This window comes from Panthera onca, chromosome X (genome assembly GCF_046562875.1).
Source record: "Panthera onca isolate mPanOnc1 chromosome X, mPanOnc1 haplotype 2, whole genome shotgun sequence".
Lineage (NCBI taxonomy): Eukaryota > Metazoa > Chordata > Mammalia > Carnivora > Felidae > Panthera > Panthera onca.
In genome coordinates, this window is record NC_138357.1 from 5,549,969 (window position 1) to 5,568,021 (window position 18,053).

Genomic DNA, 18,053 nt, shown 5'->3' on the forward strand with positions numbered 1-18,053 from the left:
TCTAAGCAGGACAAACTATCCACCCGGAACAGTTGGAAGAGACCAAAGCAGGAAGTGGGGGGGGGGCAGGAGTAAAGTGGGGGGGGGGCACCAAAGTAAGACCCTACTCTGGGGAAAACCTGACCTAGGGGGGCAAGAAAACAAGACTCTTTCTTTGGGCGTATCTGAGCAGGACCAAGTAACCACAAGGAGAATTTTGGAAGAAACCAAGGAGGGAATTGTGTGTGGTGCATGAATAAAAGGGGTGCTACCACCTTAAACCCAACTCTGAGGACAACTTACTTTGGGGCAAGAAAACATGACTTATTCTTGGGGCCTATCTGAGCAGGACCAACTAAACAGCAGGAAGTGTTGGGAGAGAACAAAGCAGGAATGGGGGGAGCAGGAATACAAAGGGAGGCTACAAATGAGAACCTACTCTGGGGACAACATGACCTAGGGGAGAGAAAATAGGACTCTTTGTTGGGCCCTACATGAGCAGGACAAACTTACCAACAGGAGTGGTTGGACGAGACCAAGGAGGGAAGCGTGTGGGGTGCAGGAAACAAGGTGGGCTACGAACTTAAACCCAACTCTGAGGACAATTTACCTGGGGGCAAGAAAACATGACTTATTCTTTGGGCCTATCTGAGCAGGACCAACTAACCAGCAGGAACAGTTGGAAGAGATCAAAGCAGGAATTGGAGGGGGGCAGGAATGAAAAGGACGCTACAAATGAGACCCTACTCTGGGGACAACTTGACCCAGGGGACAAGAAAATAGGACACTTTGTTGGGCCCTATATGAGTAGGACAAACTAACCAACAGAAGAGGTTGGAAGAGACCAAGGAGGGAAGTGTGTGGGGTGCAGGAATAAAAGGGGGGCTACCAACTGAAATCCAACTCTAAGGACACCTTGACCTGGGGACAAGAAAATAGGACTCTTTGTTGGGACCTATCTGAAAGGGAACAACTCACCGCCAGGAACACTTGGAACAGACCAAAGTGGGAAGTGTCAGTTGGGAGGGGCATTAATAAAAGGAGGGCTCCCAACTGACACACTACTCTGAGGACAACATGACCTTGGGGGCAAGTAAACAGGACTCTTTTGCGGGGCCTATCTAAGCAGGACCAGCTAACCAGCAGGAACAGTTGTTAGAGACCCAAGCAGAAAGTGTGGGGAGGAAGGAATAAAACGGGAGGCTACCAACTGAGACCATACTCTGGGGAAAACTTGACCTCGAGGGCAAGAACAGGACTCTTTGCTGAGGACCAAGCAGGACCGACAAACCAGCAGGAACAGTTGGAGCAGACCACAGTGGGAAATGGGGGGACAGCAATAAAAGTGGGGCTACCAATTTACACCCTCCTCTGAGGACAACCTGGAACAAGAGAACAGGACTCTTTGTTAGGGCCTATCTGACCAGGACCAACTAACCAGCAGGAGAATTTGGAAGAGACCAAAGAGGGGTGTTGGCTTAAAAGGGGCCTACGGACTGAGACCCTACTCTGAGGACAATGTGACCTGGAGCAGGAAAATAGGACTCTTTACTGGGGCCTATCTGAGAAGTACCAACTAAGCAGCAGGAGTAGTTGGTAGGGATCAAAGCGGGAAGTGGTGGGGGAGGGAATAAAAGGGGGGCTTCAAACTGAGACACTACCCTGGGGACAATTTGAATTAGGGATCAAGAAAACAGGACTCTTGGTGGGGCCTATCTGAGCAGGACCAACCAACCAGCGGGTACAGTTGGAGCACACCGATGTGGGAAGTGTGTGTGTGGGGGGGGGCAGGAATAAAAGGGGGTCTACCAACTCAGATCCTACTCTGAGGACAACTTGACCTAGGGGGCAATAAATCAGGACTCTTTTGGGGGCCCTATCTGAGCAGGACCGACTAACTCACAAGAACAGTTGGAAGAGGCCAAAGTGGGAATTGGGGGGGAAGAAATAAAATGGTGGCAACCAACTGAGACCCTACTCTGAGGACAACTGGACCTGGGGGGCAACCAAACAGGAAACTTGGTCTGGGCCTCTCTGAGCAGGATCAACTAATCAGCAGGAAGAGTTGGAAGAGACCAAAGCGAGAAGTGTGGGGGTTCAGACATAAAACAGGGCAACCAAGTCAGACCCTACTGTGAGGACAACTTGACCTTGGGGGCAAGAAACGGGACTCTTTCTTCGGGGCTATCTGAGAAGACGCACTCACCAGCAGGAACAGTTGGAAGAGACCAGAGCAAGAAGCGTTGTGGGACAGGAATAAAAAGGGGGCTACCAACGGAGACAGTACTCTGACGGCAAGTTAATCTGGGGGTAAGAAAACAGGACTTTTTCTTGGGGCCTATCTGAGCAGGAGCAACTAACTAACAGGAGAAGGTGGAAGAGGCCACGAAGGGAAGTGTGTGAGGTACAGGAATAAAAGCGGGGGCTACCACCTTATACCCAACTCTGAGAACAACTTGACCTGGGGACAAGGAGACACGATTATTTTGGGGCCTATCTGAGCAGTACCGACTAACCAGTAGTAAGAGTTGGAAGAGAACAAAGCAGGAACTGTGTGTGTGTGGGGGGGGCGCAGTGGCAGGAATAAAAAGGGGGCTACCAATTAAACCCTACTTTGAGGACAGCTTGACCTAGGGGCATGAAAATAGGACTCTTTGTTGGGGCCTATCTGAGCAGGATAAAGGAACAGTTGCAAGAGACTAAACTGAGAAGTGGTGGTGGGGGGCTATAAAAGGGGTGCTACCAACTAAGACCCTACTCTGGAAACAACTTTACCTAGGAGGCAGAAAATAGGTTTCTTTGATGGGGCCTATCTGAGCAGTACCAACTAAACCAGCAGGAAGGGTTGGAACAGTGCAAGGCGGGAAGTGTCGGGGGGGCAGCAATAAAAATGGTGCTCCCAACTGAGACCATAGTCTGAGGACAGCTTGACCCTGGGGGCCAGAAAACAGGACATTTTTGGGGGGGCCTATCTGAGATTGATGTGTAACCAGCAGGAACATTTGGAAGAGACTAATGCAGGAAGTGTGGGGGGCAGGAATAAAAGGGGGGGGGCTAGTAACTGAGACCGTACTCTGAGGACAACTTGATCTAGGGGGCAAGAAAACAGGGCTCTTTGTTGGGACCTATCTGATAAGGACGAACTAACCAGCAGGAACAGTTGGAAGAGAGCAAAGCAGGAAGTGGGGTGGGGGGGGAATAAAAGGGGGACTACAAACTGAAATCCTACTCTGAGGACAAGTTGACTTGGTGGCAAGAAAATAAGACTTTTTGTTGTGGCCTATCTGAGCAGGACCACCCAACCAGCAGGAAAATTTGGAAGGTCCAAACCAGGAAGGTGGGGGGGCAGGAACAAATGGGGGGCTACAAATTGAGATGCTACCCTGTGGACAACTTGACAGACGAGGCAAGAAAACATGACTCTTATTGGGGCCTATCTGAGTCGGACCAACTGACGAGCAGGAACAGTTGGACGAGATCAAAGCAGGAATTGGGGAGGCAGGAATAAAAGCGGACACCAACTGAGATCCTACTCTATGGACAACGTGACCTGGGGGGCAAGAAACCAGGGCTCTTCCTTCTGGCCTATCTGAGCGGTACTACCTAATCAGCAGGAAGAGCTGGAAGACACCAAAGCAGGAAGTGTGGGAGGCATGAGTAAAAGGGGGGCTACCAACTAAGACCCTACTCTGAGGACAACTTGAACTGGGGCAAGTAAACAGGGCTCTTAGTTGGGGCCTATCTGACCAGGACCAACTAGCCACCAGGAGTGGTTGAAGAGACCAAAGCAAGAAGTTTGCCAGGGCAGGTATAAACGGGGGCTACCAACTGAGACCCTAATCTGAGGATGACTTGACCTGGGGGCAAGAAAACAGGACTCCCTTTTGTGGCCCATGTGAGCAGGACCAAGTAACCAATAGAGCAGTTGGAATGGACCAAAGCAGGAAGTGTGGGGGGGGGGGCAGGAAAAAAGGGAGGCAACCAACACACACCCTACTCTGAGGACAACGTGACCTCGGGGGCAAGAAAACAGGACTCTTGGTTCGTGCCCATGTGAGCCGGACCAACTAACCAGCAGGAACAGTTGGAAGAGACCAAATCAGGAAGTGTGTTTGGAGGAGTGGCAGGAATATAAAGGGAACTACCAAATTAAACCAGACGCTGAGAACAACGTGACCTAGGGGCATGAAACTAGGACTCTTTCTTGCAGCCTACTTGAGAAGGAACAATTAACCAGCAGGAACACTTGGAAGATACCAAAGCAGGAACTGGGTGGATCAGGAATAAAAGGGGGCTACCAACTAAGACCCCACTCTGGAGACAACTTGACCTAGGGGAAAGAAAACAGGAATCATGGTGCAGCCTATCTGAGCAGGGCCAACTAACCAGCAGGAAGAGATGAAAGAGACCAAAGTGAGAAGTGTGGGGGGGGGAGCAATAAAAGGGGGGCTACAAACTTAAACCCAACTCTGAGGACAACTTGACCTGGGCCAAGGAAACAGGAATATTTGTTGGGCCTTATCTGAACAGGACCAACTAACCAGCAGGAGTGGTTGAAAGAGACCAAACCAGGAAGTGTGTGTGTGTGTGGGGGGGGGTGGTCAGCAGGTACAAAAGGGGGGTGTCAAATTAAACACAACTATGAGGACAACTTGTCCTAGGGGCAGGAAAATAGGATTCTTTGTTGAGACATATACAAGCAGGACAAACTAACCTATAGGAACAGTTGGAAGAGACCAAAGCAGGAAGGGGGAGGCAGGAATAAAAGGGGTTAGGCTACCACCTGAAATCCTACTCTGAGGTCAACTTGACCTAGTGGAATAAAAATAGGACTCGTAGTTGGGGCCTATCTGAGCAGGACCAATTAACCAGCAGGAACAGGTTGAAAAGACCGAAGCAGGAATTGTGGGGTGGGCAATAGGAATAAAAGAGGGGGGCACAAACTGAGTCCCTACTCTGATGACCACTTGACCTGGGCGAAAGAAAATAGGACTCTTTGTTGGGCCCTATCTGAGCAGGACCAAGTAACAAGCAGGAACCGTTGGAAGAGACCAAAGTAGACAGTGTGGGAGGGCAGGAAAATAAAGGGGGGGCTACCAAGTAAGACCCTACTCTGGGGACAACTTGATCTAGATGGTAAGAAAACAAGACTGTTCGGTCCTATCTGAGCAGGAGCAAATAACCAGCAGGAGCCTTTGGAAGAGAACCAAGCGGGAATGGGGGGGGGATAAGAGGGGGGCTGCCAAATGGGACCCAATTCTGAGGACAACTTAACCTGGCGGCAAGATAATAGGACTCTTTGGGGGCCAATCTGAGTAGGACCAACTAACCAGTGGGAACAGTTGGAAGAGGCCAAAGCAGGAACTGGGGGGCAGGAATAAAAGGGGGGCTACCAGCTGAGACCATACTCTGAGAACAACTTGACAAAGCGGGCAAGTAAATTAAGACTCTTTTGGAGCCAGTATGAGTAGGACCATCTAACCAGCAGGAAGAGTTGGAAGAGACCAAAGCAGGAAGTGTGGTGAGTAGGAATGAAAGGGGCCTAGTAACTGAGACCCTACTCGGAACACTACTTGACCCAGGGGGCAAGAAAACAGGACTCTTTATAGGGGCCTGTTGAGCAGGACCAACTACACATCAGGAATCGTTGGAAGAGACCAAACCGGTAAGTGGGAGGGAGCAGGAGTAAAAGGGGGGCTGCCAACTGAGTCCCTACTCTGAGGACAACTTGTGTTGGGGACAAGCCAACAGAACTCTTTGTTGGGACATATCTGAGCATGACCAACAAACCAGTGATTACAGTTGGAAGAGACCAAAGCAAGAACTGTGGGGGGGGGGGGGGGCGGTGCAGCAGGAATAAACGGGGGGGGGGTGGGGGCTACCAACTGCAACAATACTCTGAGGACAACTTGACATGGGGTCAAGAAAATAGAACACTTTGTTGGGGCCCTGTCAGAGCAGAATCAACCAACCAGCAAGAACAGCTAGAAGAGACCAAAGCAAGAAGAGAGGGGGGAGGAATAGAAGGGGGGCTACCAACTGAGACACTCCTCTGAGGACAACTTGTCCTAGGAGCAAGAAAACAGGAGGCTTTGTTCAGGCCTATCTGAGCAGGACCAAGTAACCGGCAGGAACGGTTGGAAGAGAGAAAAGTCGGAAGTGTGTGTGGCGGGGTGGCAGGAATAATAGCGGGGACGGGCCCAGGCTCTTCTGCAGCAGGTGTCGGGACTTCATGGAGATCCGCAGGGCCCATCCCGCCCCGGGGAGAGGAGATCAGCCTGGGCCGCGGTGCCGGGCTACCTGTAGAGGGTGGCCGCAGGCCCCGTCCACTCAACTGTGCCTCGGGGATCTGAGGAAGCTGAGGACCTTGGGGTGAGGGACAGGATCCTAGGTCAGGAAAGGGCAGGGACACAGGACGGGGCCACGGTGTCCAGGTGGGGGTCAGAGGGAGGACTGAGGGACTCAGGTCCCCAGGACAGAGGGGACGTCCCAAAGTTCAAGACCTCACGCCTTCTGAGAAGGGCCCTTGGGAGGCATGGGGACTCGCGGAGGAGAGTCGGGCCAGACTTCCGCAGCCGGGTCTCAGAGACACCGGAGGAGGCGCAGGGGGCGGGGGGAGCACTGGGACACCTCAGTTCTGAAGAGGGCAGGGCCCGTGTCCTGGGGCGATTCCTAATGAGGAGCAGAGGGATCTGCAGGCAAAGGAGCCAGGACCCCACAACAGAGTCAGTCCGCGCAGGCCCCCGGGAGGGATGGGGACACTGGGCGAGGCTGGACTTGGGCATCCGGGTCTCGGATCACCCGGACCGGGGAGTGGGGGTCGGATGGGTGAGCTGGGGAGAACCGAGGACCCGCTGTCGGTCGGGAGCAGCCGCTCCGGCGGGCAGAGGGGAGGAGGGCCCAGGTGCTGTCAGGAGACCAGGTCCACCCCAGCCCAGAGCTACGAAGTCAGTCCGTGCCGCAGGCCCGGGGAGCCCCTGCATCGGGTGGCCAGAGGTGGCGGGCGCCCCGTCCCTGAGCCTGGGCGGTGCGTCCCAGAGACCTTCGGACCCTGGTCTGAGGGGCACGAGTTCCCTTCGTCAGCGGCCACGCGCCCAGGCCATCCCCGGGGTGCAGGAGGCCACGGAGGGAGCACCGAGGGAGGGACTCCGGCCCCCAGAACGGAGGCCCCGGCCCGGAAGGCGACCCCTAGCGGCAGCCTAGGGAAGCCCCTAGTGGGACTGAGGCCCCGCGGGGTGTCTGGACTTCCGCATCCGGGTCTCAAGAGACTGGCGGGGCGGGGCGGGGCGGGGCGGGGCGGGGCGAGGGGGCCTCGGCGTCGTCGGCGTCTTCCGGCCTGCGCCTCGAAGCCCGTCGGGCGCGGGAAGGGCGCCGAGCCTCGTGGGCTTCGAGGTGAGGCCCAGAGGGAGGAGCGAGGGAGCCGGGACCCAGAGGGGAATGAGTCCGGCGGTGGGGGCGGCGGTGGAGGCCGCAGGGTGGCGCGGCCACGACGACTGTGACCAGGGCGTGAGGCGTGGGCGGCCTCGGGCTCTGGGTCCCAGCCCGACCGAGAGCTGGTTGCGCGCGAGGAGCCGGCGTCAGGCGGCAGAGCCCGAGGCCCAGGCCTCCCAGGGAGTCCGGATGGGGACGAGAGGACAGGGCTGAGGGACCCCAAGGAACCCATGTGAGCCCCTGCCATCGGCCCCGGGCCTCCCCGGACTTGGTCGCCTCGTGCGACGCCAGCCGCCTTGGCCCGGACCTCGCCGGGCCGGGAGGGCTCTGGTGGGAGGCAGCGGGCCCGGGGCTCCCCGGGAGAGCCGTGCGGGAGGACGGCCGGAGGCCCCTTGGACCCCAGCCCCGGGGCCGCCGTCGGGAAGCCGCCCCCGCGGTGGGTCTGGGCGAGGGGAGGGCCTTGGTGTGCGGGGCTGGACCCCGGTCAGCCGAGGCAGGATCCCGGGCCCTGGCCGGGGTGCAGGGGAGAGAGGAGGCGCTGCCTCCCAGCCCAGGACACCTACGTAGGGCCCAGGAGGCCTGCCCTGCCGCTCGGGTCCGCTCTGGCTGTCAGCGGAGGCCCAGAAGGGGCAGGTCCAGGCTGGATGGGGTGGGGGCTCCCGGGGTGGGGGGGCGCCCAGAGTCCTGGCCAGAACCTCCTGGCCGCAGTGGGGGGTGGGGGCCCGGGGCGGTGCACGCGGTCTGCACCCACCCTGAGACCCTGAGGCGCCCCCTCTGTCCCTCCCTCCCTCCCTCCCTCCCTCCGTCTTCCAGGGGCTCGGAGAGCTCTGGAGTTGAGGCCTTGGTCTGAGGCAGGAGTCCCGAGGTCACAGAGCAGAGGAGGCGCGGCCGCGTGCCAGTCGGTTGTCCAGGCGAGGTGCGTGCTCCGCGCGTGGGGCCGGGGGCTCGCCCATCCCACCCCAGAGGGGACCCCTCGGCCCCCAACCCCCACGCGGCCCCGCTCTCAGGCCTGGGAGCTCGGGCTCTGTGGGCTGGGCCTCCCCCTGAGGAGCCACCCCTCATCTGTGTTCAGGGTCTCGCGACCATCATGCCCCTGGGTGAGAGGGGTGCGCTCTGCAAGCTTAAGGAGGAGCCAAGAGAGGTCCCGCTGCCATGGGATGCACCGCTGCCAGAGCCTGAGGACAAGGAGGTGGAGTTGAAGAAGGAGGAGGTGGAGGAGGTGGAGGAGGAGGTGGAGGAGGTGGAGGAGGTGGAGGAGGTGGAGTTGAAGAAGGAGGAGGTGGAGGAGGTGGAGGAGGTGGAGGAGGAGGTGGAGGAGGTGGAGTTGGAGGTGGAGGAGGTGGAGTTGGAGGTGGAGGTGGAGGAGGTGGAGTTGAATGTGGAGGAGGAGGAGGTGGAAGAAGTGGAGGTGGAGGTGGAGGTGGAGGTGGAGGACGTGGAGTCGGAGGAAGAGGAGTTGGAGGAGGAGGAGTTGGAGGTGGAGTCGGAGGTGGAGTTGGAGGTGGAGGAGGTAGAGTCGGAGGAAGAGGAGTTGGAGGAGGAGGTGGAGTTAGAGGAGGAGGTGGAGTTGGAGGAGGAGAAAGCAGAGGAGGAGGAGAGGGGGGGCCCGTCTCCCTCCTCCTCCTCCTCCTCCTCCTCCTCCTCCTCCTCTTGCTCCCTGTCCTCCTCCTGCTCTGTCCTCATTCTGGTCCCCCTGGAGGAGGGATCTGCTGCTGCCCGGTCCCCGAGTCCTCCCCAGAGCCCTCGGAGCACCTGCCCCTCCCCCAGTGCCATGGCAGGCGCTCCGGGGAGCCAGTCCCACCAGGGCTCCAGCAGCCCCGATGAGGAGGGGTCGAGCACCTGGGGGGCCCCGGCAGGGGCCCAGGCCTCGCTCCCAGATGCGCTCCGCGTGAAGGTGGCTGGCCTGGTGCTGCTGCTGCTCCTCAAGTATCGCACCAAGCAGCCGACCACACGGGCGGAGATGCTGGCGGCGGTCAGCCGAGATGACCGGGACCGCTTCCCCGTGATCTTCCGCCGAGCCTGCGAGTATCTGCAGCTGGTCTTTGGAGTCGACGTGAAGGAAGTGGACCCCCGCGAGCACTCCTACGTCCTGGTCAGCATCCTGGGCCTCAGCTGCGATGAGACGCCGAGTGGTAGGGACGGCATGCCCAAGACCAGCCTCCTGGTGCTGGTCCTGTGGGTGATCCTCCTGGAGGACGACCGTGCCCCTGAGGAGGCGGTGTGGGAAGCGCTGGGGGTCATGGGGGTGTATGCCGGCAGGGAGCACGTATTCTATGGGGAGCCCAGGGAGCTGCTGACCGAAGTCTGGGTGCAGGAAGGGTACCTGGAGTACCGGCAGGTGCCCGGCAGCGAGCCCGCACGCTACGAGTTCCTGTGGGGTCCCAGGGCCCACGCAGAAACCAGCGGCGTGCAAGTGCTGCAGCACATCCTCGCGGTCAACAGCAGGCAGCCCGGGGTCTCCGTGTCTGTCCGAAGAGGCTGTGAGCCATGAGGAAGAGCGGGCCTGAGCCCGAGGGGCAGCCGGGCCCGTTCCCGCCTGGGGTCGAGCAGCTTCTCCTGCGGGGCACGAAGCCAGGCCACTTCTCGCCTGCGAGTGCGAGCAGAGCGGGCGCTGGGCGTTGTGAGTAGTGGAGGGCCAGGGCGGCTTGGGGGAAAGCGGGGCCAAGAGCACGTTTGGGTGGGTTCTTGTTCTCTGTCTACGTGGCCTCGGAAATCGATCTTTGTTTCCTCGAGGAAGTTTTCAGATGTTGTTCCTTGTCATAGAAGGTTTCGTGAGCTTCGGGCTCAGCGTGGGAGTGGCACCCACGCCACAGGTGTTCGAGAGTCAGAGTTTTGCCGTTTGGTGCAACGAGCTGGGAACCCTTCCGTCCTCGTTCGGGATCCAGAAGGGAATCGCGGTGCCTGGGCTGGGCACAGACAGGGATGTCTTGCAAACGTGAAGACCTTGGCAGTAAACGGATGGTTTCAGGACATGGAGAAGTAAAAGATGTTCGTTCTTGCTTCTCGTCCCTTGTCGTCTGTCATTCTGGACAAGGGACATAGAGATGTGTGCCTGCCTTTGCTTGGGTCTCCAAGAAAGGAGGAGACACCCGATCTGAGCAGAGGTCCCCAGCTCACTGGGACATTTGTGGCCGGACATTCGCCGAGCTCTGCTCACTCTCGGAAGGGCCCTGTGTTGGCAGTGAGGACACTAGGAGAGGCAGGACACGTCTCGCCCATAGGTGACTATCTAGCAGCTGCGGTCCCCATGGGAAGGCAGGGAAAGGTCCCCTAAGAGGAGCAGAAGAAATGAAAGAAGGCTGAGGCGGTGGGGCTCCAGGGGGGGAGCCCTGCAGTGGAGATGCCCTGCCCGAGCCAGGCTGGCCTGGGATCTCGGTTCAGTGCGATGCCTTCCGGGCAGCTGATCACAATGTAGCGGGGAGGGGACAGTGGCTGCGGTGGGCTCCCTGCCTCTGTCTCCAGGAAGTCGGGGAGTGAGAGCCTGGATCTGAGGCGCACAGACTCAGCTGTGCAGAGGGCGGGGGCACGGCCCGAGCCGGTCAGAGTCAAGGTGAGGATCCCGGAAAGGATGGTGACAGAGGTGGGGGCCTCGGTCTGGGATGCCTGGTTCGGGCCGGCAGAGAGAAGGGGCCCGGCCGGGCAGCAAGGCGTGCACGTCGACATGTGAGGGAGCACGGCCGGCCCCCCATCCCGGAATCCAGGTCAGTCCAGCCGGCAGCCCGAGAGACCCCGGCAGGGTGGTCAGGCGGAGCCCTTCTCCCAGCGGGGCTAAGGGTGGTAGACTCGGGGCCCCAGAGGGATGGGCCCAGGCTCTTCCTGGAGCTGGTGTCTGGACCTGAGGGAGAGCGGTAGGGCCTACTACACCCACCCACCCTGGGTAGAGGCGTTCAGGCCCCGCTGAGGCCCCGGGGTTTCTGGAGAGGGCAGCCGCAGGCTGCGTCCACTCAACTGTACCTCGGGGGTTTGAGGGAGCTGAGGACCTTGGGGTGAGGGACAGGATCCCAGGTCAGAAAGGGCAGGGGCACGGGCCGGGCTAGGGAGTCCAGGTGGGGACATGGGGGGGAGGACCGAAGGACTCAGGTCCCTAGGACACACAGAAGGAACCTGCCAGAGTTCGGGCACCCGCGTCCTTCTGTGAAGGGCCATGGGCAGGATGGGCATTTGGGTGGACAAGTCGGGCCGGACTTCCACAGCGGAGTCTCACAGCCACGGGACGGGGTGTGTGTGTGTGTGTGTGGGCGGGGGGAGGCGGCTGGGACACCTCAAGTGGGCAGAGGGCAGGGCCTGGGTCCTGCGGCCATTCTTGGCGAGGATGCAGAAGGAGGACAGAGGGAGCCTGGGCCCCTCAACAGAGTCAGTCTGAGCCTTCCGAGTGCCTGCCCCTCCCCCGCTGACATGGCAGGTGCTCCGTGGAGCCAGTCCGATGAGGACCCCAGCAGCCCCGATGAGGAGGGGTCCGGCAGCAGAGGGGACCCAGGAGGAGCCCAGCCCTCGCTCCCAGACGCATTTAGCCTGAAGCTGGCTGACCTGGTGGCATTCCTGCTCCTCAGGTATCGCACTCAGCAGCCGACCGACCACACAGGCGGAGATGCTGGCGGCGGTCAGCCCAGATGACCAGGACCACGTCTCCGTGATCTTCCACCAAGCCTGCGAGTATCTGCAGCTAGTCTTTGGTGTTGACGTGAGGGAAGTGGACCCCAGAGACCACTCCTTCTTCCTGGTCACCATCCTTGGCCTGATATGTGATGGGATGCTAAGCAGTAGGCAGGGCATGCCCACGGCCAGCCTCCTGGTGCTGGTCTTGGGGGTGGTCCTCCTGGAGAACAACTGTGCCCCTGAGGAGGAGGTGTGGAATGTGCGGGCTACCAACTGAGACCTACTCTGATGACAACGTGACCTAGGGGCAAGAAATCAGGACGCGTTATCAGGGCATACGTGAGCAGCACCAACTAACCAGCAGGATCAGTTGGAAGAGACCAAAGTGGGAAGTGTGTGGCCACCATGAATAAAAGGGGAGCTAACAACTGAAAACCAACTCTGAGGACAACGTGACTTGGGGGCAAGAAAACAGGACTTTCTTTTGGGGCTTATCTGAGCAGGACCAACTAACCAGATGGAACAGTTGGAAAAGACCAAAGCAGAAAGTGGGTGGGGGGGCTACCAACTGGGATCCTACTCTGAGGACCACTTGATCTAGAGGACAAGAAAACAGGACTCTTTGCTCGGGCCTCAATGCGCAGGACCAACTAACCAGCAGGAATATTTGGTGGAGACCAAAGATGGGAGTGTGTGCTGGGGAGGGGTGGCTGGAGTAAAACGGGGGCTACCAACTGGAACCCTACTCTGAGGACCACTTGACCTGGGGGAAAGATAAAAGGACTCATTGTTGTGGCCTATTTGAAGAGGACCAACTAACCGGCAGGAGCAGGTGGAAGAGACCGAGGCGGAACTTTGTTGGGGGTAGGAATAAACGGGGGGCTACCAACTGAGAAACTACTCTGAGGGCAACTTGAACTGGGGGCAAGAGAACAGGACTCTTTGTTGGGGCCTATCTGAGCAGGAACACCTAATCAGCAGGACCAGTAGGAAGAGACCAAAGCAGGAACTGTGCGGGGGGCAGCAGGAATAAAAGGGGGGCAACCACCTGAAACCATTCTCTGAGTAGAACTTAACCTGGGGGCAAGAAAAAAGGACTCTTTGTTGGGGCCTATCTGTGCCGGAGCAACTAACCAGCATTAACATTTTGAAGAGACCAATGCAGGAAGTGGGGGAAACGAATAAAAGGGAAGGCAACCATCTGAGACCCTATCCTGAACACAATTTGACCCGGTGGCAAGAAACCAGGACTACTGGTGCGTGTCTATCTGAGCAGGACCAACTAAGAAGTAGGAACAGTTGGAGGAGACCACAGCGGGAAGAGGGGGAAGGGAACAAAGGGGGACTAAACACTGAAACCCTACTTTGAAGACACCTTGACCTGGGGCAAGAAAATAGGACTCTTTCTTGGGGGCTATCTGAGCCGGACCATCTAAGCAAAAGGAACAGTTGGAAGAGACCAAAGCAGCAAGTGGAAGCAATAAAGGGGGCCTACCAACTGAGACCCTACTCTGAGGACACCTTGACCTGGGGGCAAGTCAACAGGACTCTTTGCTGGGGCCTATCTGAGCAGGACCAACTAACCAGCAGGAACAGTTGCAAGAGACCAAAGCGGGAAGTGGGGAGGGGCAGGAATAAAAGGGGTGCTACCAAGTGAGACACTACTCTGAGGACAATTTGACATAGGGGGCAGGAAAACAGGACTCTTGGTGGTGCCTATCTGAGCAGAACCAACTCATCAGGAACATTTGGAGGAGACCAAAGCAGGAAGTGAGTGTGTGTGTGTGTGTGTGTGTGTGTGTGTGTGTGTGTGTGTTGGGGGGTGGCAGGAATGAAAGTGGGGCTACAAACTGAAAACCAACTCTGAGGACAAATTGACCTGGGGGAAGAAAATCAGTCTTTGTCGGGGCCTATCAGAGCAGGTCCACTTAACCAGAAGGAACTGTTGGAAGAGATCAAAGTGGGAATTGGGGGAGGACAAGAATAAAAGGAGGGTACAAACTCAGACACTACTCTGAGGATAACTTGACCTAGGGGGCATGAAAACATAACTCTTTGTTTGCCCTGTCTGAGCAGGAACAATTAACCGGCAGGCACATTTGGAAGAGACCAAAGTGGGAAGTGAGGAGGCAGGAATAAAAGAGGGGTACCCTCTGAAACCCTACTCTGAGGACTCCTTGACCAGGGAGCAAGAATATAGGACTTTTTGTTGGGGCCTATCTGAGCAGAACCAACTAACAAGCAGGAATACTTGGAAAAGACCAAAGCAAAATGTGTGGGGTGAGGCTGCGAGTATAAAGGGGGCCTACCAAGTGAGACCCTACCTTGGGGACAGCTTCATCTAGGCAGCAAGAAAATAGGACTTTTCGTTGGGGCCTAAGCAGAGCAAGGATCCAGCAGGGACATTTGGAGCAGACATAAGCGGGAAGTTGGGATGTGCAGGAATAAAGGCAGGGCTACTGCCTGCAACTCTACTCTGAGGACAACTTGACTTGGGGGCAAAAAAACAGGACTCTGTGTTGGGGCCTATCTGAGCAGGATGTACTCATCAGCAGGAACAATTGGACGAGACCAAAGCAGGAAGTGCGGGGCGGGGGGCAGGAATGGGTGGGGGGGGGCTACCAACTGAGACCCTACTCTGAGGGCAACTTAACCTAGGGGGCAAGAAAACAGGACTCTGTGTTGGGACATAGGTGAGCAGGACCAACTAACTAGAAGGAACAGTTAGAAGAGACCAAATAGGGAAGTGTGTGGGGGGTGGGAATAAAAGGGGAGCAACCAACTGAGACCCGACTCTGAGGACAACTTGACTCAGGAGGCAAGGAAACAGGACTCTTTGTTGGGGGCCTACCTGACCAGGAACAACTAACCAGCAGGAGCAGTTGGAAGAGACCAAAGCGAGAAGTGAGGGAGGGGCAGGAATAAAAGGGGGACTACCAACTGAGAACTTACTCTGAGGACAACTTGTCCTGGGGCAAGAAAACAGGACTCTTGGTTGGGGCCTATCTAAGCAGGACCAGCTAACCAGCAGGAACAGTTGGAAGAGAGCAAGCGGGAAGTGGGGGTGGGGCAGTTATAACAGGGGGGCTAAAAGCTGAGACCCGACTCTGAGGACAACTTGACCTATGGGACAAGAAATCAGGACTCTAAGTTGGGGCCTATGTGAGCAGGACCACCTAAGCAGCAGGACCATTTGGAAGAGACCCATGCAGGAAATGTGGGGGGTGCGGGAATAAAAGTAGGGCTACCAACTGAGACCCTACTCTGAGGACAACTCGACCTAGGGAGTAAGAAAACAGGACTCTTCTTTGGGGCCTATCTGAGCAGGACCAACTAAGCAGCAGGAACTGTTGGAAGAGACCAAAGCAGGAAGTAGGGGGCGCGGGAATAAAAGGGGGCTAACAACTAAGACCTTACTCTGGGGACAACTTGACCTAGGGGGCAAGTAAAGAGGACTCTTTGTTGGGCCCTATCTGAGCAAGACCAAGTAACCAGCAGGAATAGTTGGAAGAGATCAAAGTGGGAAGTGGGGGAGAGAGAATAAAAGGGGGGCTACAAACTGAAACACTACTCTGAGGACATCTTGATCTGGAAAAACAGATCTTGATCAAGAAAACAGGACTCTTTGTTGGGACTATCTGAGGAGGGCCAGCTCACCAGTAGGAACAGTTGTTAGACAGCCAAGCAGAACATGTGCAGAAGGGTTAGGAATAAAAGGGGAGGCTACCAACTGAGACCATGCTCTGAGGACAACTAGACCTAGGGGGCAAGGAAACAGGACTCTTTGCTGTGGCCTATCTAACAAGGCCCAACTAATCAGCAGGAACAGTTGGAGAAGACAGAAGCTTGAAGCAGGGTGGCAGCGTTAAAGTGGGGCTACCAACTAAGGCCCTACTCTGAGGACCATGTAACCTGGGGCCAAGAAAACAGGGCTCTTTGTTGGGGCCTATCTGAGCAGGACCAACTCACTAACAGGAACAGTTGGAAGAGGCCAAAGTGTGAATTGCAGGGGCAGGAATAAAAGGGGGGCCACCGACTGAGACCCTACTCTGAAGACAACTTGATATAGGGGACAAGAAAACAGGACTATTGGTTCCGGCCTATCTGAGTAGGACCAACTAACTAACAGGAACAGCTGGAAGAGACCAAAGAAGGATTGGGGGGCAGGAAAAAAGGGAGGCTGCCAACTGAGAACCTGTTCTTCAGACAAGTTGACATTGGGGGCAAGAAACAGGGCTCTTTGTTGGGACCTACCTGAGCAGGACCAACTAACCAGCAGGACCAGCTGGAAGAGACCAAAGCGGGAAGCATGGGGGGAGAAAACAATGGGGGGGGGGCACAAACTGAAACCCTACTCGGAGGGGAACTTGACCTGGGGCAAGAAGAAAACAGGACTCTTTTGGGGGGCCTATCTGAGCAGGAGTAACCAACCAGCAGGAAAAACTGGATTAAACCAAAGGAGGAAGCGGGGGTGGGGGTGGGGGGGCAGGAATAAATGGGGAAGCTACAAACTGAGACCCTACTCTGCAGAAAACTTGACCTAGAGGGCAAGAAAATAGGACATTTTCTTGGCGCCTATCTGAAGACAACCAACTAACCAGCAGATACAGTTGGAACATACCAAAGCAGGCAGAGGGGGGAGGCAGGAATAGAAGGGGTACAACCAACTGAGACCATACTCTGAGGATAACTTCACCTAGGGGTCTTGAGAAATGGACTCTTTGTTGCGGCCCATCTGAGAAGAACCAACTAACTAGCAGATACAGTTGGAACAGACCAATGCGGCAAGTGTTTGGTGGAAGCAATAAAAGGGGGTCTACCAACTGAGGTCCTACTGTGAGATCAACTTGACCTAGTGGGAAAAAAACAGGACTCTTTTTTGGGCCTATGTGAGCAGGACCAACTAACCAGCAGGAACAGTTGGAAGAGACCAAAGCTGGAAGTGTGTGAGGGGGGTGCAGGAATAAAAAGGGGCTACCAGCTGAAACCCTACTCTGAGGACAAACTGACATGGGGGCAAGAAAACAAGACTCTTTGTTGGAGTCTATCTGAACAGGACCAACTAACCAGCAGGAACCTTTGGAGCAGATCAAAGCTGGAAGTGAGGGGAGGCATCAATAAAAGTGGGGCTACCAACTGAGACCCTACTCTGAGGACCATTTGACCTGGAGCAAGAAAACAGAACTCTTTGTTGGGGCTTATCTGACCAGGAACAACTAACCGGCAGGAGCAGTTGGAAGAGACCAGGAAGTGGGGAGGGCAGGTATAGAAGAGGGCCTCCCAACTGAGACCCTGCTCTGAGGATAACTTGATCTGGGGGCATGAAAACAGGACTCTTTGTTGGGGCCTATCTTAGCAGGACCAATGAACCAATAGTAGCAGTTGTGAGAGACCAAAGCAGCATGTGGGGAGGCAGGAGAAAAAGGGAGGCAACCAACTGAGACCCTACTCTGAGGACAAATTGACCTAGGGGGCAAGAAAACAGGACTCTTGTTTCGGGCCGACATGAGCAGGACCAACTCACCAGCAGGAACCATTACGAGAGAAGAAATGAGGAAGTGTGTGTAAGGGGGTGGCAGGAATAAAAAGGGGGCTACCGGCAGAAACCCTACTTTGAGGACAACGTGACATAAGGACATGAAAATAGGACTGATTGTTGTGGCCTACCTGAGTAGGACCAACTAACCAGCAAGAACTGTTGGCCCAGGAATAAAGGGGGGGGGGGGCTAACAACTAAGACTTTACTCTGGGGACAACTTGACCTAGGGGGCAAGTAAAGAGGACTCTTTGTTGGGCCCTATCTGAGCAAGACCAACTAACCAGCAGGAATAGGTGGAAGAGACCAAAGCGGGAAGTGGGGGAGAGAGAATAAAAGGGGGGACACAAACTGAAACGCTACTCTGAAGACAACTTGACATGGGGGTAAGAAAACGGGACTCTTTGTTGGGACTATCTGAGGAGGACCAGCTCACCAGTAGGAACAGTTGTTAGACAGCTAAGCAGAAAGTGTGCAGAGGGGGTAGGAATAAAAGGGGGCCTACAAACTG

At 56.4% G+C, this 18,053-nt stretch overlaps 1 protein-coding gene and 1 pseudogene across 1 annotated transcript; both read left to right on the forward strand.

Moving 5' to 3' along the window:
- The first annotated feature begins 7,286 nt into the window (after positions 1–7,286).
- On the forward strand, positions 7,287–10,414 carry LOC145714326 (melanoma-associated antigen 8-like; annotated as a pseudogene).
- A 795-nt stretch (positions 10,415–11,209) lies between these two features.
- LOC145714454 (uncharacterized) lies at positions 11,210–14,612 on the forward strand. Its single transcript, XM_081793959.1, is given in 3 exon segments — positions 11,210–11,258; positions 11,408–11,976; positions 11,978–14,612. Coding segments are annotated over 3 exon segments (924 nt in total). The 3' UTR covers positions 12,284–14,612.
- Positions 14,613–18,053: the final 3,441 nt, after the last annotated feature.